A 19,636-nucleotide genomic window follows, 5' to 3' on the forward strand; every position below is an offset into this window, starting at 1 on the left:
AGAAAGTCCCTAGGAATGGTAAAGGGACTAGAGAAGTGAGCTATCATGCACATTTTATTTACCCATAAGAACTCAGATGTGTTCAGCACTGGGTTAGGAAGCAAGATATAACAGATTTCATTTGAGTTTATGGGAAATCTATATCCCAAAATGTGGTGGTTCACAATACATTTTCAAGGAACAAACTACATACCTATCCTGGGGTAACCAACCCAGAGCAGGAGGGCAGTACTTTTAACATACCTTCCCTTAATGCCTCAGTTGATCAGTCAATGTGTATGTGTCCGCTGTGTGCAGAGCACAATATGAAACATTTGGGAGAGTACAATAGAACTAGAAGACATAATAATAATAATTATAGTATTTGTTAAGCGCTTACTATGTGTCAAGCATTGCTGTAAGCACTGGGGTAGATAGAAGGTAATCAGGTTGCCCCACGTGGAGCTCACAGTCTTAATCCCCATTTTACAGATGAGGTAATTGAGACAGAGAAGTTAAGCACCTTGGCCAAGGCCATACAGCAGACAAGTGGCGGAGCTGGGATTAGGACTCAAGTCTTCTGACTCCCAAACTCGTGCTCTGACCTCTGCCTGCAAGGATTTTGCCATATAGCATGGGAGACAAATTGTAGATGGGAAGAAGGCAATGAGACTGCATACATGAGTTAATGCTTAAGTACTAGGGTATGTAAGATATGTACTTAAGTGTTAGCGGAGGGTGTGAGTGGAAGCGCCCAAGTGGCAGTTGGAAGATATGAAGACATTGGAGGTGGGTGGAGGGAGTAATAGGATGTTTCCAGATAGGGAACAGGACATGAATAAGAAGTCACTGGTGGGTCTGTTGGCCATGAGTCTCGGTCTGTAGGCCATCTTGAGGAGAGAAGAGAAAGTGAGCTGGGATATAGTGGGAGGAGAGAGTGGAGAATTATGATGGTGGTTAGGAGGGACCAGGCCAGGAGCTTCTGCTTGATGCAGAGAAGAACAAGTATCCATTTGAGGCTTTGAGGAGTAGGGAGATATTTGCAGAGCAGCTTTTTAGATAAGCAGATGGGGCAGTAGATGTAGATAAGGTTGAAGAGGATAGAGGCTAGAGGCAGAGAAGTCAGTGAAGAAAGTCGTGCAGTAACCAAACATGCATAACTAGGCTTGGTAATGAAGAATATGGATTTTTTGACAAATCTACTATTTGAGAACTCTGAAGTAAAGACTTTCAGAAACAAAACAGTGAATTTTCGTTCTGGAAAACAAAAGCTTTGAACAAACCTTAGGGGAAAGCTATTTCGCACATTTTAGCTTAAAAAGGATAACATATTCATTGCACCGTTAGTTTGAACAGGCAGAAGCCATTTATGTTGTAGTATCAAAAGGACACTTGTAAGCTAGGTCTGCCCTATTAGTGAAAAAGGGGCCATGAACTTGAGGCCTAAATAAGTCAGGTGAAAGTCAGCATTATACGGAGTAGCTGAGTGTCGGGCAAAAGTAATGTAGAATTAGAAGATGGTTCAGTATTCTTCTATTTAAACCGCACTGTCTTTCACAGTAGAGGCTTTTAGTAATTGATTTTCACTTTCTAGGGAGTAAATATTTAAATTTAGAGTAGGCGTGAAGATTAGGCTCAACTATTACAATTATACTTTTCTATTTTTCAGTGTCTTGATGGTATTTGATTTTTTTTTCTATTATGGTTATGGTATTAAGCTCTTAGTTTGGAAAATACTGTGCCAGTTGCTGGGGTAACCAAAGTGAACCCAGTTGTTTTCCTCTCATGGGGAATCAATCTGAGTAGAGAGAGCAAGGGTTCCTGTCTTCACTTTACAAATGAGGAAACTGAGGCCCTGAGAAGTTGTGACTTGCTCAGAATAACATAGCTGGCCAGTGACAGCTGGGATTAAAACCCGGCCTCCAGATTCCTAGACCCGTACCCTTTCCACTAGGCCATGTTACTCCAATTAAATTCATTATTTTAAGAGCAATTGATGATGTGGAGTATTGAGTGAAGGCAGTGAAACAAGGAGAAGCTATGTCTAGAGAAGCACAGTGACCTAGTGGAAAGAGCAAGGGACTGAGAGCCCGAAGACCTGGGTTCTAATCGCAGCTTTGCCATTTGACCTTGGGCAAGTCTCTTAACTTCTCTGTGCCTCAGTTTCCTCATCCATAAAGTGGAGATTGAATAGCTCTTCTCCCTCTCCCATAGATTGTGAGCTCCATTTGGGACAGAGACTCTGATCAGCTTATTTGTGTGTGTAAGTGTGTGTGCGCATGCGCACAAGTTTGATACTTAGTAAGAACTTAACAAATACCACATTCGTTTTGTTCTTTCCTTCAAAATGTTTATAATGTAGAATAATGTCACAACTAATATTGGATTGTAAGGTCCTTGAGGGCAGGGATCATTTCTACCAACCCTATTATATTTGACTCTCCCAAGGACCTAATACAGTGGTCTGTACACAGTAAACACTGAAATAATGCTATCGATTGATGAGACTGTTAAGTGTGGTTAAGAAAAGCACAGGCATTAGCTGGGCATCTGGGCTGGGCTGGGCCTTGGAGAATGGACCGTGTTTAATATGATTTTACGAGCCAACTCATTGAAGTGGTTGAAGGATTGGGGATGTACTTAGGAGTGGTTATGGGAAGAGGTAAACACTTATACTGCTTTGAATTGAGCAAAATGGTAGATCAGTGGCCGAAAATGAGGGTAAGATTTAGTGAATTGGGTTTGAACCAAATGCAGAGTTTAATGGGAGATTTCTGAAAAGAAAAGTGTAATTGGAATAAAGCATGTAAAAGAGCATTCTAGTGACAATCTTCAGGTCCTGTCCTGTTGAAATAGAGATAGATTTTAGCTGGCAAGTCCAAGAAATCAGTGGCCATTTAAAGAGGTGAACCGACTTCCAATAAGGAAGGTGGCAGTGGAGAGAGGGAGTATAAGTGATAAGGAAAAAAAAGTGGATTAGGTTCTGGTAACCAATTGAATGAATTAAAATATTAAAGGAAGTTGCCGGAATGGATTGTAAACTCTTTGGGAGCAAAAACTACATCTACGCAATTTTGACTAAAACCTCAAAGCACTTAATATCCTAACATGTTCACAGCTCCTTTAAATAAATTAGTTTGGATAATTGTGTCCATTAGCTGGAGATTCTAAAGGGATGGATTGGGATGGGACACAATTTGTAAACTTGATTTGAGAGAACCATATTCTTAAATTGGAAATAGAGTAATAGAAAATCATTTAGGTGGGGAAATAGCAACCCCTAGATTTTAGTTGTATAAAGGTTATATTTGTCCTTATTTTTGCATCTCTAAAGAAGTTTTAATATAAATAGTATTTTAATGTTTTATATTAAATTTTATGCCACTCTCCTTTCAACTTGGAAAGCACCATTTGTGTTTAACATTTATGAGTTATCAAAAGGTAGGTTTAAGAAAAAAAAAACTGTTACATCTTTGAAAATGTGTCCGTGAGTGAAACCAGCACTCGGGAACTTTGACGCCAGACAATGCTGTTCAGTTCAGGCAATTGTTGCTTCCATATAATGCAACAATTATTTTCAAATCGGATTTTTTTGCTCTGACTTAAAGATTTGTTCTTTTTTTTCCTCCAGCTATACTCGCTAAATGACTACAAACCACCTATTTCCAAGGCTAAAATGACACAGATTACCAAGGCAGCAATCAAGGCTATTAAGGTGAGGAATCAATGATTGCGTTCCTGTTTTAGCTATAGGTGTATTTTTTCAAAAGAAAATATTGGACAAAACTTTCTGGGATCTGTAGGCCTTATTTATTTACAGGGGATGCTAATTCATATTTTAAAAGGAAAGTATATAGTAAGATCTAGTACTGATTTAAATTGTTTAATAATCTAAACTGTGCCAAAATGCCAGAAACCCAGGAAGGGTTTTCCATTTTAGTATTGGTTAGATGCCATTCTTTTTTCATTTCAAGTCAGTTTTATCCTTTTAGATTGGTACCCAATTTGTCTTTTATTTCCCCTCTTAATTATACCCAAATCCATAAATAAAGCAACCCCTCTTTTTCACCATTAGTTAAAATTTCATCTCCCCCAAATCCGTACTCTTCTTTTTGACCATTAGCTTCAACCTTCTCCTTCCCAAAAGCACTACAAATTCTACAAGTAGAAAAATTGATTAATTTTAATTTCATCTCTCCCTGCCTATGTCCTCTTTGGCAAAGGCATATGAAATGGCTAAAGGCCAGTTGCAAGATGAAAAGAGGAAAAGGGACAGGTATTGATTGTGAACCTGCTGTATAATTCAGTCTTGTACATCCAGAATTGTGTACATCTCTATTTTGTGGTTTATGGAGAGAATCATAAGCTTCAAAATGTCAGTAGTATGTATTTAACACATCTCTGAGTTTTGACTTCAAAATGATTTGGAACCATGCCAAGCTTAAATTCTGGTTGTTCTGCTATCAGTGCTGAGCGATTGTAAATGGGAGGACACTTGGCCGATCAGATTTCCTGAACATTTCCTTGCTCTGGCTTAGGCAGCCTTGCTTTTAAAAAGTCCCAAGAAGAGTGTGGGGAAATTGGTGAAGAAGGGCATACCGTTTCTTTCATGTGTTGTTTGCTTTTTTAACCAGCCCCCTCCTTTTGCAGGGGTGAGCCTCCTAATGAGTCTAAATTAGTTTCCCATCTGGGAAATGTTTCTCATAAAGGATCAGTTGGCCAAGATATCTCTCCACTGGTAGGAATATCAGAAATATCAACTGTCAGACCTGTTGTTCAAATACTGGGTAATACAGCATTAAAAATACACATATGATTATAGTTTCCATTATTTTTATGTTGGTCGCTTGTGAGGGTGTAAGCTCTTTATGGTCAGGGAAGGTGTCACTTTGTCATTTTCAACTTCACAAGAGCCTGGTACAGTGGGCGCTCAAATGTTATTACTGCTAAAATAGTATTCCTATTTTTTGTTCTAGTTCTATAAGCATGTGGTTCAGAGTGTTGAGAAGTTCATTCAGAAGGTAAGCTTATTTTACTATCCCAATATAGGAAATTGATTTAAAACCATATGTTTAATCAAAAAACAGTCAAGTATCAATATTTTGGGTAGGTTATACAAAAAATGTAAAAATTAAAAAATTAGAGAAAATATTTATTGAATGATCACCGGTGCCCTTACATATAAGTTTAATGAAAAATACTCTTTTTCACCTTAGCCAGTATCCCAGTAATATTTAGTATAAGGACAGTGAACATCAATTGCCTGAGAATTACAGCATCTGTAGTATAGTGTGTTGTGGTGGTGTTTTTTTTTTAATTAATGGTACTTGTTAAGTGCTTACTTCGTGACAAGCATTGGGGTAGATACAAGATAATCAGGTTGGGCACATTTCCTCTTGGGGTTCACAATCTGAATGGGAAGGAGTAGGATTCAGTCCCCATTTTATAGATGAGGAAATCAAGGCACAGAGAATTTAAGTGACTTGCCCAAGGTCATCCAGCAGAGAAATGCAGATCTGGGATTAGAACCCAGGTCCTCTGACTCCCAGGCCTGGGCTCCTTCCACTAGGCCATGCTGCTTCCCCTGTGTTTTCAGTATTAAAAATGGCCTGCACTTGCCAATATCCTTTCCTCCCTACCTTCTCACATCCTATGAATTGACTATGGTCTCCTTCAAGTAGTTTAACCTTCACTGTTGCTTGTTCATCATGGATGGACAGAGTGTGACCAGAGAGCCATTTCAATTGATCTTGCAGTGTAGCATCATGCCGGATGCAAGCCTTTTGTATATCGGAGCTGACAGTGGCAGGGCTCCAGCCACAATCATTTTGACTAGTCCTGCATTCATTTTCGAAAAGATGCTAAGTGGCAGCTAGTTCCCCTGTCCAGTCTTGCTTATATGTTTGCTATTTCTGGTGACGCCTCGTTCTATTTGTGTGGGTGGCGTGCAGTCAGATCTGGGGAAAGTTGAGAGGCGTGCATGTATCTGACACTTCAAGCTTAGTGGGACACACCATGTGACCTTGGGACTTGAACCGCTTGCCCACCCTTGATCCTAGACCAATTAAAACTGTATAAATATTTTCGTGACAAAAATAGGATGTGACAACCTTGGCATTAAACTGATTCAATTAATATTTCTTGGGAACCTAATAATAAGTACCTTAACCCCTCCTAAGAGAAACTTCCACAGCAGTAATGCTTGAAAAAGCTGTAATCGAAGAGGTTGTGTTGCAAGAATAGTGTCTCAAAATCTGTATTCCTGCCTTTAATGTTTTTTAAACCCAATTTTAAAATCAAACGAAATGCTGCAAATGAGCCAAATAGTTCTATTCAGAGCTAAGCACAACATGGTAAGTTATGCCAAGTTTTAAATCAGATTTTTTTTTTTAACTCAACCACAGTTCCTGTACATTAATTGAGTTTATATCTTGAAACTTTAGACATCTTCCAAGTAATCCTGATTCCAAGAAGAGGTATCCTTAAAAATTGTTAATCATCAATTTATTGAGAACGTTGTGTGTAACCAGCATTGAAGTAGATGGATGTGTTCAGTTGACAAAAAAGACAGTCTCTGTCCTGAATGAGTTAACCCAAATACACAAATGTACAGACACAAATCTCATGATATAAATATAAACCATCAGGTATATAAAAGAGATACATATAAACGTATTAAAATATGATGTAGCTTTTTAACTAAATGAACACAAAATCTTCCATGTACCAGCACTGTGTTCGTAGTTTCCAGCAAAAGACTAATCCCTCCTTTAAAAATCCAAATCTGTGTAATCTGTGGGGATTGTAGAATTTGAAACTACTTCTTAACTGACCCGTTTTCTGTAATCTTCAAAATAGCCCCAGAATTTGTTTATTGGCTGCTTTGGGTAAAAATGGAGCTTTTATCTTTCATCTTTATTTGAATCTCATGCTCATTTTCTACCAGTGAATTTTTACAGAACTTGTTCTGAATGTCATTGCTATTTATGAGGATGACACCTTTTTTTTTTCTTGCCAAACCTGCATTTTTAAAACTTCTAGTCTGCTGTGGATAAAGAGGAAAGAAATGAATTTAGTATTATCTTGAGGAAAATGGGGTAGCAACAAGTGGATTTTCCAGAATTGCCTGAATGGCATTAAAAGGAGTAGAGAGTTCAGAAAAATTTCATGTCTAAGTAGCTTTAATATAGAAGTATTTTATAAAAGAAACTATTTTCAACTTCTGATTGTGTGAGCAAATCTCTGATTTCCTTGAGTTTAAAGCAGCCAAAGCTTTGCTAAATAATATAAGCAAGGAACAGCATGACTCTAGCTCATTTGCTCACTTATATTTTGAAGTATATTGCCACTCTAATGTTTGAGAAAATGATTATATCAACTTCTTGTACACACTGCATGTATTAGTAACTTTTTAAAAGGTCGCTTTTATGTTTAGGATTTCGTCTAAAGAACATGTTTGAAATTTCATACTGATATTTTAATGTTTCATTGTGGAAGCTGAACGGTATTATTCAGTCGGTCGCCTAAAGTGGGGAAATATTTTCTGATTTAATGAGGAAAAATACCCATCTTAAAGGGATTGAGCATGTGATAGTAATCTCTGATCAGAAAATGCCCAATTTTTCGCTTTTTCAAGGACACCCCTTGCCCCTGGGTTCAGAAAGTTTATCTGGAAGTATTCATTTCATTCATTCAATAGCTAACTATTGAGCACTTATTATGTGCAGAGCACTGTAGTAAGTGCTTGGAATGTAGAATGCAGCAACAGATAGAGACAATCCCTGCCCAACAACGGGCTTATGGTCTAAATGGGGGAGACAGACAGCAAAGCAAAACAGAACAAAACAAGACATCTCATCAAGGTAAATAGAATCATGGAGATATACATCTCATTAACAAAATAAATAGGGTAATAATATATATAAATAAGCACAGTGCTGAGGGGAAGGGGGAAGAGCAGAGGGTGCGGGGGGAAGGGAGGGGAGTAGGAGGAGAGGGAAAAGGAGGCTTAGTCTGGGAAGGCCTCCTGGAGGCTTACTCTCAGATTATGGGGTCTAAATCGTAGGTGAAGGGACCATGCTAACAGATGATACCCAGGCAGGTGAATGTTCTTTTCTAATGGGAAAGGAAAATTTTAGAGGAGGCTGCTTTTCTCTAAATCTTAACTGAAATTTGGTTTAAACTAGTGAATCTAGGATACGGTGAAATTTAATGCATTAAAAATAATAGAAATGCCTGTTCTGTCTTTGATCCAGTTATGCATGTTAAAATAATATGAAAGCATTTCCTGCAATGAAACTTTTGTAATTTAATAATTTTTCATTATTAAATGAAATATAGCAAATAACCATTGAGAATTTTCATTAATAAGTAAACTCGTTTAAATTTTCAGTCACAAAGATATTCTATGCCAGTAAAAGTCAAGTCACAGAATACCGGGATGGTTCAAATTTTCCTTGACCATAAAGGTTCTCTGTAAGAGAATCTCAATTTTATAAGCACATACAGAGTATAACTTTTGAAAGTAAGTATAGGTTTTGCCACTGTAGTTTTAGAAAGCTTCACCAGGCAAAGAAAACTTGCCATTTTTAACCTGCCGTAGTTTTTTCACTGTGACAGAAAATAGGGCATATGGGGCTGAAGCAAAATATAAAATGTTGGTAGTTTTTTTTTTTTTTGTCTCCCTCCCAAATTCCTCTCTTATTTACTATTTCTCCCACTGTCAATTCAGTTAATGTGTTGAACTTTGTTTCTGTAAATATAGGTATAGACTAAGTCAATCAATCAAAGATAGGTAGATACACCCCTTGGATATCTGTCATCTTTTGGGGTACAGTACTTCTAACAGGTGAAACCTAGGTATGAGTCATGGCTTTTCTCTCCTCACCCCCTTACTCTTCCTTTTTCCTCTTGGTCGCGGCCATTTCTTTCTGCAGAGGGAGCAACAGCTACTCTCCTTGAGTCCTTCTGGGTTCTGGGCTACTTCAGAACAGTATCACTATTTCTTGTTCTTTTTGGAATCCTTTCAGAACTAAGGAGTTTTGCTAGGCCCAGGGGCTGGAGAGGAACAAATCAGCTGTTTGTTCTTCCCTACTTGCTCAGGAATATTCGTGGCATTCCACACCAGCCCCCATAGTTTCTTAAGGAGGTAGATAAGTTCATAAAGTGATAGGTTGAGGTCTTTTCCTCCTGGAAATTTTGGGGTGTCTTCAGTTCATCTTGTTTTTCCACCTTCTGGCTCAGAAAGCTGTTAAGCCTTTTCTTCCCCTTCCCCCTAACCCAAACATCAGAGGCACTATAACACAAGGTAACCCTTCTTTAAATCAAAAGACACCGACAGATGCTATATGGCCTAAAAAACACTGTCCTTCTGCATCTTTCCCCAAAAAGACAAAAGGGGAACCATAACAGATTACCAAGTAGACTCACCAGAAAACCTGCATGACATTATCAACAAAAGCTACTTGGGCTGAAAAGCAAGGGTGCCTGGAAAAGAGGACAGTGGAGTAGTGCCTTGGGAGATTTATTAAATGCATTATTTTTGAAGCCTAAGCCAGAGAACTGTAATGGTCCTTGAAATGTAAAAGTCTGAAAGGACTTTGGACCCCCAAAGTCCCAAAAGTAGATCTTGGCATTCAATTATTTTGAAAGGGTCCGAATAAATTTACCTTCCCTAAATCAACACTTCAAGAGTTGGACAGGTACAGTAACCCTGCTGCATTGGACTACAGCTTTCACCATCTAGGATTTTTTTTTTCCTCTCTCAAGTAGCCTAGAACTCAATAATTAATTGCTCAGGCAACCAGCCACACACCTAATTCCTACAAAGAACCTCAAAGCTATTTCCGCACTAACCTGTACTATTCTTTATAGAATGTTTTGCAGCTAACACAAAGAAATTAAGGTGGAGAGGATGAACCACAAAGGGACCTGTGGGGTGGCAGGGCCATGAGCCCCATGCCCCTCATAGGCCTGAGTTTTCAGCCGGTGGCCCTTGAAGTTTTATCGCTTTGTTTTAAATCCTCCAAACCTCCCCAGATCATCACCTCTCTGTGACAAACTGACTTAAACACACTTCGGAAAATTAAGATTAGTAAAGCAACTTCTTTTCAATCAGTAAAACCAGAAGTAGAACCCAGTGTCTTGAGTGGTTGAGTGGGTCATACAAATCAGGCAGCACAGGTTTTCACTATGAGGGTAGAACATTTTTTCATTCTTTCCTTTATCGTATTATGGAGTAAAGCTAAACCTTTCTTCCAACACTAAAACATGCAGAGATCAGAGGCAATAACATAATTGAAGTAAAGTCAGGAGCATTAAGTAGCAAGTAAGCAGTCTTGGCATTGGTAATTCTTTGTACTTGTTAAGAATACATGATACTTTGTTTTTCAGTCATTTTTATCATTTTATTTCAATACCTATCCGTGCTTTGTTTCACCAGTGTAAACCAGAATACAAAGTGCCTGGACTTTATGTTATTGATTCCATCGTGCGACAATCCCGGCATCAGTTTGGTCAAGAAAAGGATGTGTTTGCACCCAGATTTAGTAACAACATCATCAGTACTTTCCAGAATTTATATCGATGTCCTGGCGATGACAAGGTATGTTCCATTGCCTTACTGTGGATTTCTAAATGCAAAGCACTGTAACATGCTATCATCAACTTGGTCTTCTGGCTGCTTACTTCTTTCTTCATGAAAAGGTGACTAGGCTCCTAGCTGAGGGAGGGATCATGCCTAGTAACAACTTTATTGTACTCTCCCAAGCTCGTAACATGGTTCTCTCTCAGAGTAAGCATTCACTAAATACTGTAGATTGATAGACCAAGAAAGAAGGTGAATTGTCCCGTTTTTAGGAACCAGTCACAGGACTTGCTGGGGAAAGTATTTGAAGCTGTTTTCCCTTCCTTGCTCCCTTTTTTTCCCCCTCATCCCGTCAATATTCAACTTCCTTAGCCCCCTACCCCAAGTTGCCCTCAGTTACTTGTGCCAAATCAAAAGTTGGCACCCTTATTAGCCCCATATTAGCACAGTTAAGGAAAAGTTGATGGTAAAGGTTTTATACTTCAGTCAAAAATTACAACAGTGCTGTAAAACACAATTGCTCTCAAAATATATCAGCTAGAATAGTGAAACGACTGTGCTTTCAGGCCTTGGGTTGAATGTCTAGGAAGAAATAGTAGCAAAGAAATTCCTTCAATCCTATTTATTGAGTGTTTACTATGTGTAGAGCATTATATTAAATGCTTCGGAGAGTACAGCACAACATTGTAACAGACACATGCCCTACCCACAGCAAGCTTACAGTCTAGAGTGTTAGACACACATTACTGTAAATAAATTTTGGATATGTACATTGAGAAGCAGCATTGCTTAGTGCACTAGAGCACAGGCCTGGGAGTTAGGACCTGAGATCTAATCCCAGCTCTGCTACATGTCTGCGGTGTGATCTTGGGCTAGTCACTTAACTTCTCTGTGCCTCAGTTACCTCATTTGCAAAGCAGGGATAAGTGTGTTAGCCCCATGTGGGACAGGAACTGTGTCCAATCTGATTAACTCGTATCTACCCCAGTGCTTACAACAGTGCTTAGCATATAGTAAGCATTTAACAAATACAATAGTAATTATTATTATAAATGCTGTGGAAGTGGGTGGAGGAGTTGGTGGGGGGATAAAGGCAGCAAGTCAGGGTGACACAGAATGGAGAGGAAGAATTTCCACATAGGATATTTCTTGATTGAACATCTGTACCTGAAGCGAGAAGCAGAGTCAGGAAAAAAAAAATCTGTCAATACAGAAGTTGAAGAGATCCAGAATTTCAAGAACCAAGCATGTCTAGGGCATTGGGCTTTCATTATGATTTACTGGGTTTTCATTCCAAGTAAAATGACAGTGTGTGGTTATAATAATTTAATAGAACACAAAGCCCTCAGTTAAGATACAGAAGAAACTCTTATGTTAGATCTTTTAGTCCTATTAAAATTTAATCTTCTATTCCAAAAAGGTGTATTTCATTAGTTCAAGTTTAGTAATGTTTACTGATTTTAGGATATTCTCAAATGGAATTATTTCAACATTATAGTCTTGGTTAAAATATCAGATGTATAATTGAAAACTATAATTTAAAGGATACAAATTTATTTAGTCACTCTAATTTTTCAGGTTAGCATGCCAAATAAACTGGGTGCTTAATTTTAGTATTCTCATATGCCGCAGAAACAAATGAAAATGGAAATAACAAATGTTGCTTCTTTAAACACTGTACTTAAGGCAGCCATTTTTTTGGTAGACACTAATGTTTTCGGCATTTATAGTAGTCACCATTATTTTAAGAGTTTTGCATATCCAGATCTAATGATGTTGAGTAGACAGTAATGTGCTGAAATGAGAATTGCACTGAAGTGTTTAATATGACATGTTTATCAGATTCTCCCAACACTAATTTATGCTCATTACCGAGAGACTTTGAAAAAGGACAGTAAGTCTCCTGTCAAAACATCATTTTGGGCATCAAAACTATAACCTATAATATAATAATAGGGATGTTCATTAAGTGCTTACTATGTGCGAAGCACTGTTCTAAGCGCTGGGGGGTGGGTATACAAAGGTCATCAGGTTGTTCCACGTGGGGCTCACAGTTTTTAATCCCCATTTTACAGATGAGGTAACAGAGAAGTTAACTGATTTGCCCAAACTACACAGCTGACAAGTGGCGGAGCCGGGATTAGAGCTCATGACCTCTGACTCCCAAGCCCGGCCTCTTTCCACTGAGCCATGCTGCTTCTCCAATATGCCTGATCAATCATATTGCATGCTTAGTATGTGCAGGGCACTATGCTAGTTTCTTGGGAATGGTTAATGGTGGCTCTTAAGGGCTTTTAAATACTATTAAAATGTGTTTATTAACTGCTTGCTGTGTGCTGAGCACTGAAGTAGACTCTAGGTAGTCCAGTCAGACCTAGTTTCTATACCACATGGAGTTCACAGTCTAAGAGGAGGGGAGAGCAAGTATGATTATCCCTATTGTACAGACAAGAGAACTGAAGCCCAGAGAGGTTAGGCTGTTTACCTGTGGTCCCGCAGCAGACAGTTGTATAACTGGGATTAGAACCCAAGTCACATGACACTGTCTCATCTCTTTCCACTAGGGAACCCTACCTCTCTTGTTCCCATGGGAAGAAATATACAATGGGAGACTTGCTTTTAAGGTTTTAGGGTATATCAGCCAAAAGACCTATTTCACTTGCAGATACAATTATCATTTCTTATTACAACTATTACAGTCATTTTTTCCCCAAAATCTAAAATTATTCATTTGTTTTTCTCATCTTTCTACAAAATAAGCAGAAGGTCCCCAGATACTTCTCTTCCCCCCAGCCCCCTGAAACAGTAGTAACATTTTTAAAAAGACTGTGAATTTTTGCCTGAACTAAGTCAGGGTGGCTAAGTCATGAAGGCCATTTGTATCATTTTGTAGACTCTAAATTCCTTCTGAGCAGGGAATGTGTCTGCCAACTCAGTTGTATTACACTTTCTAGGTGCTTAGAACAGTGGACTGCACATGGTAAGCACTAAATAAATACAATTGTGTAACAAACCTTTTTATACTTAGATCAAAGTGACTCTGTTTGATCAGAAATGTGTCAGTGACGTCAGCAATACTTAATGAGTGCTTACTGTGTGCAGAGCACTGTGATAGTTGCTGGGAATATAAATAAAAGAAATAGAAGATACTACCTCTGTCCTCATGGGCCTGGGGGTGTGTAGTTTCCCTGTTTTACTCTCCTACCGCAACCTTCTAATGTTGGTATTTAAGTGCTTACTATATGCAGAGCACTGTTCTAAGTGCTGGGGTAGACACAGGGGAATCAGGTTGTCCCACATGGGGCTCACAGTCTTAGTCCCCATTTTACAGATGAGGTAATTGAGGCACAAAGATGTTAAGTGACTTGCCCACAGTCACACAGTTGACAAGTGGCAGAGCTGGGATTCGAACTCATGACCTCTGACTCCAAAGCCCATGCTCTTTCCACTGAGCCACGCTGCTTCTCTGACTTGCCTTCTCTCCCTTACTCTCCTGCAAATCTGTCCTGTTCCTCCATTGACTCCTCCATTGTTTTGACCCCAGCCAATTTTCTAAAGTCCTTATGCCCCTCATAAAACCCAACCTACCTTCTCTTGACACACAAATCCACACTGTCCTCTCAACTGATCTCAATTTCCCCATTCTCCTGTCCCTCCTCTAATCTCAAACTTCGAACCCGCAGTTGTGGATCACCACCACAATATGCTTCCATCGCTCTAGCGCAAGAGCTGTGGAGCGCTCTTGGCAGAAATCCAGACAATAGGCCAACCACATCCATCTCAAATTCGTTGTTATCTGCTTTTAACTCCCTCTTCAAACCCCCTTCCCCCTCCCACCATCCCTTTCACGTAATGACCTGACCACCTGTTTTGTTCACAAAAATGAAATGGTTAGGTATGGTCTCCCTAAAATCTCCCCTATTACTCTACACTTCCTGTCTCTTCCAGTCCCCTCTTTGATTCTCCCATCCTTCCCAGCAGCACCTCAAAAAGTGATATCCCACCACCTCTCACATTTTACCCCCTCCTCCTGTGCTTCTTACCCCATCCCTTCTCACCTCATCAAAGCAGTATACCCCTTCCAGTGAAGTTAAGTGACTTAACCCTCCTTGACTGCCATCTTCAATCACTTATTTTCCAGTGGCTCCTTCTGAACTACTTTTAAGCTTGCCCATGTATCCCGTATTCTAAAAAAAAAAAAAAATCACTTGACTCCACAGCCCCTTCCAGTTACTGCCCCATCTCCCTCTACCCGCTACCATGATAGACCAAGTATTTATCCAAGACTGCCTGGATTAATGGTCAGCCTCTTTGCTGACCTCCCTGCCTCCTGTCTTCCCCACTCCAATTCATATTTGACTCTGCTGCCCAGATCATTTTTCTACAAAAAACATTCAGTCCATGTTTCCTCACTCCTCAGGAACCTCCAGTGGTTGCCTTTGCACCTCCACATCAAACCGAAACTCTATGCCACAGGCTTTAAAACACTGAAGCAGATTACTCCCTCCTACCTAACTTTGCCGATCTCCTAACCTGCAAACTCCACTCCTCTAACACTAAACTACTCTTTGCTTCTCAATCTCATCTGTTCTGCCCCTGAACTCCCTTGGGCCTGGAACTTTCTCCCCACTTCATATCTGACAGTCCACCTTAGAAACCCTCCTAAAATAACATCTCCTTCAGGGAGCCTTTCCACCTCAAATCCTTTATTCCCCCATCTGCTCTTCTCCTATATCAACTATGCATCTGCCCATATACCCTCAATTAATTTGGTACTTCCTCTAGCCCGACAGTATTTGTGTAAATTTTTTTACACTCTTCTATTTCCCACATGCCTCATCTATTTTAATGTCTTGTCTCCCCCTGTATACCATCAACTCCTGTTGGTCAGGGAATGCATCTACCAACTGTGTGGTTGTTTCCCAAGCTCTTAGTACAGTGCTCTGTACACAGTAGGAGCTCACTAAATGGCCACTGATTGGTTATTCTTTGTCATGCACTGAGCTAAGCCTTGAGATAGATAAATGGTTACAATAATAATTCTTGTATTTGTTCAGCATTTACTGTGCACCAGGCAGTGTACTAAGCACTGGGGTGGATACAAGCAAATCAGGTAGGGCACATTCCCACATGGGGCTCATAGTCTTAATCCCCATTTTACAAAAGAGGAAACTGAGGCAGAAAAAAGTCAAGTGACTTGCCCAAGGCCACCTAGCCGACAAGTGGCACAATCAGGATTAGAACCATCCTGTGCCATACTGCTACTTCTCATCTGCTGTTACCAGATCAGACTTAGTCCCTCTCTCTCACTGGGCTCTCAGCATATGATGTAAAGAGAGCAGGGATCTTTTTTCTGTTTTACAAAGAAGCTAGAGCCCAGATTGGTTAAGTGACTAGCCCAACGTCACCCAGTGGGCCAGTGATAAAGCTGGCATTAAAACCATGGTCTACTGAATCTGTTCCATCCTTTTCCTACAGGGCCACTATTCTCAAATTGATTAAATAAAACCAGTCATTGGTATTTATGGAGCACTTCTTATGCACAGAGCGTTGTACTAAACATTTGAAAGATAATCATGTTATTTAGGTACTTATTATGCACCAAGCACCATACTAAACACTGGGTTAGATACAGTATACGTAGTTCCGACAAAGATGTTGGCTGAGATGATATGATGAGGATGGTGGAGGAAATAGGTAGGAAGTACCTCTAAGAATAGTTTGCTTTCTGCTTTGAGCTGTTGGGTATTTCATCTGTTTTCACCTATTGTAATTGGAGAGCTACTCTTAAATTTCTAACTAAAATTGCCATATTGGGCCAGACAGGGATCCAGTAGAACCATCTCTATTACTGTCTGTATTTTTGGCTACTCCTGTTTTCAACAACAACATTTCCTCCTTTCCCCCCTTTCCCTCTGCTCCTCCCCCTCTCCCTTCCCCTCCCCTCAGCACTGTGCTCATTTGCTCATTTGTATATATTTTTATTACCCTATTTATTTTGTTAATGAGGTGTACATCCCTTGATTCTATTGCTATTGTTTTTGTCTCTCTCTGTCTCCCCCGATTAGACTGTAAGCCCATCACTGGGCAGGGATTGTCTCTATCTGCTGCTGAATTGTACATTCCAAGTGCTTAGTACAGTGTTCTGCACATAGTAAGCGCTCAATAAATACTATTGCATAAATGAGTGAATGAAATTTCTAAGCTAAACTTCTGTGTCTTTTTTTTTTTTCTTCAAGAGTAAAATAGTCAGAGTTCTAAATTTGTGGCAGAAGAACAATGTTTTTAAGAGTGAAATTATTCAGCCTCTTCTGGATATGGCAGCGGGCATTCCACCTCCAGTCGTCACCCCTGTCTTACCTTGTACTACAGCCACAATGAGCAACAATACCCCAGGTATTCTGTCCCTTAGAGGGCTGCATTCTTTTTTCAAAGTTAATGGTGTTAAGATTGTATATTTTTAAAATTACATCGGATGGGTTTCTAACTAGGAGCAAATATTTGGAGGGCAAAGTAAGCATTTGTTTTAAGATGATACTCAAAATATGCAGCCTCAAAGTAGGAAAAGTATTTTCCATTATCTTCGTTTAGTCTCAGACTTTGGTGTTGTATTGCTTAGGAAACTTTGGCAAACACTTTCAGGAGTTAAAGATGAGTGAGACATTCGGAACTATTAATACCTTAGTGTCAATTGTGAGCGTTGTTTACGTACTAGCTAAGAAACATTCATTTCTAAATTATCCTTTTCCTCTCGGGGCACTCTTTAGGAACTCCTGTGACCCCTGTTACCCCAGCCAACGTTGTGCAAGGCTTACCTGATCCATGGGTGTCTCAGATAACCAATACGGATACGCTTGCTGCCGTGGCCCAGATCTTGCAGAGCCCTCAAGGTCAACAGGTTTGGATCTTTTGTCTCTTTGATACCTGAGGCAACACAACATACTTGAATGCCATTTGAAGCATCGTAAGTTGTAAGTGTGAGGGTGCTTTAGTCACTGAGGGGGTATTTTCCTCGCTTTCACTTTTAAGAGGTTTGATTTGTTACTGACACAAGCCTTGTAAATCTTTGTAACTCCTTAGAGTCTCCATAATAACTTTTGAGGAGTAATGAAATTCTACTACTGGTGATAGTTAAGACACAAACATTATTTGTATTTGGGTTTCTAACCCATTCCTATTAAAAAGGGATCCGTTTTCAGATTTTAATGGCGTTTCGGATTTTCATCTTGAAAATCAATCAATGTACAAATAGTCTATGGATTTTAGTGGAAATTGAGTGGATTGTAGTTCAGGTTTATTGTGCAGATAGATTATCTTTTATTTTTCTTCGCCCTCCCTCAGCTTCAGCAGTTAATTCAGACGCTCCAGATACAGCAACAGAAGCCCCAGCCTTCCTTACTCCAGGCCCTGGATGCTGGTCTGGTTGTTCAGCTGCAGGCCTTGACAGCGCAACTTACAGCTGCAGCTGCAGCAGCTAATACACTCAACCCACTAGAACAGAGTGTTCCTTTTAACAAGGTGAAGTATAAAACCGTAATATGTGGTATAAAACAATTGTCACTAAAATAACTACTATTTGTAAATGCTTACTATGAGCCAATCATTGTGATAGATTAAAAGGCAATCAGACCAACACCATCCCTGATCCACATGAAACTCAGTCTGAGGAGGAGAGGAGAGTAGGTGTCTGTAAACTGAAACCCAGAGAAGTGTGACCCACAGCTGCTTCTTTTAATAGAAGAATGATGGTGATTTTAAAATAATGCAGAATTTGTGTTCATATTCTGCATCTGAAGAATTTTAATCTTATTTTTTATAAACATCTTTTATATTTACATATATAACTCCCATAGTCTTTTTTTTTTTCTGGTCGAGAGGTTCTGACAAGAATCTTGCAGGCATTTTTATGAAAATCATGTAGGATTAAAACAAAGACAATAATATGTTAAGGGAAAATCTAGTATTCCTGGTACTTATATTTTAAAGAAACTAAAGAAACAAGTACTGTTTGTTAATTTGATTAGGTCTTACTGGAAAAATTTTGCAGATGAATTTTATCCAGTTCACACATCCCAAAATTTGTGGATGGGAGCATAGTTTTCATATGTTTGCAGGTGGCAGTAACATTCACTTTTTACTTTATTGTTGTGATAGTATTGCTGTTCAAGGCTCATCCATCTTTTTGATCAATACCACTTCAAATAAAGAAAAAACATCAGTTAACTTCAAGAAATTCATTCCTATTTTTTAACTTTGCAAGAAATAACTGGACAATTGCAGACCCTGAGCATGCTCAGGTTACTTTAAGAATACTTGAGAATGAGAAGCAGTGTCACCCAGTGGATAGAGCACGGGCCTCGGAGTCAGAAGGGCCTGGGTAATAATGCAGGCTGCTGTTAAACCATGGCCATGTCATTAACTTCTTTGAGCCTCTAGACTAAGATTTTCGTGGGTAGAGAACGTGCCTACCAACTCTGTTACCTTGTACTCTCTCAAGCACTTGATACAGTACTTTGCACAGTATTCTCTCAATAAATACTACTGATTGATTGCCTCAGTTACCTCATCTGTAAAATGGGGTGGAAGACTGTGAGCCCCCTGTGGGACATGGACCGTGTCCATCCTGATTAGCTTATATGTACTCCAGCACATAGTATAGTGTCTGGAACATAATATGGGCTTAACGAATACGCTTAAAAAAAGGCTTAACTTAAACCTCAGCTTGTGAATTATTATTAAGATGTTATTACAGTATCTTATATTTTTGGCTGCAGAAATACCAAAATGAACTGAATTCCTCTTCGTAAAAAGATCAGATTTTTTAAAAACGAAAGGTTTGGGATATTTGTACATATTTTACTTTTCATTCAAAAGAAGCGCATTTTGTGACACTCTTAATTTTTCACTTAGAAGCTGATGGACAGGTATGACTTTGGAGAAGATTCTGAACATAGCGAAGAGCCTAAAAAGGAAACCCCTACTTCTCAGCAGTAAGATCTGTTATGATTTTCTTTCTAATTAATGGAAAACTTTAGTTCAAACAGAATTTAAACTGTGTGTATGTGTGTGTGT

At 39.2% G+C, this 19,636-nt stretch overlaps 1 protein-coding gene across 4 annotated transcripts in view; it reads left to right on the plus strand.

Moving 5' to 3' along the window:
- SCAF8 (SR-related CTD associated factor 8) overlaps nucleotides 1-19,636 on the plus strand; it is a 194,705-nt gene that overhangs the window by 35,575 nt on the left and 139,494 nt on the right. For all 4 annotated transcript variants that reach the window (XM_029052298.2, XM_029052297.2, XM_039911137.1 and 1 more), the window contains 7 exons: nucleotides 3,611-3,694; nucleotides 4,956-5,000; nucleotides 10,421-10,582; nucleotides 16,804-16,960; nucleotides 17,332-17,462; nucleotides 17,906-18,082; nucleotides 19,475-19,554. In XM_029052298.2, the coding sequence (XP_028908131.1) occupies nucleotides 3,611-3,694; nucleotides 4,956-5,000; nucleotides 10,421-10,582; nucleotides 16,804-16,960; nucleotides 17,332-17,462; nucleotides 17,906-18,082; nucleotides 19,475-19,554 (836 nt within the window). The remainder of the gene's footprint in view (nucleotides 1-3,610; nucleotides 3,695-4,955; nucleotides 5,001-10,420; nucleotides 10,583-16,803; nucleotides 16,961-17,331; nucleotides 17,463-17,905; nucleotides 18,083-19,474; nucleotides 19,555-19,636) is intronic.

The sequence above is a fragment of the Ornithorhynchus anatinus genome, chromosome 2 (assembly GCF_004115215.2).
Source record: "Ornithorhynchus anatinus isolate Pmale09 chromosome 2, mOrnAna1.pri.v4, whole genome shotgun sequence".
NCBI classification, from domain to species: domain Eukaryota; kingdom Metazoa; phylum Chordata; class Mammalia; order Monotremata; family Ornithorhynchidae; genus Ornithorhynchus; species Ornithorhynchus anatinus.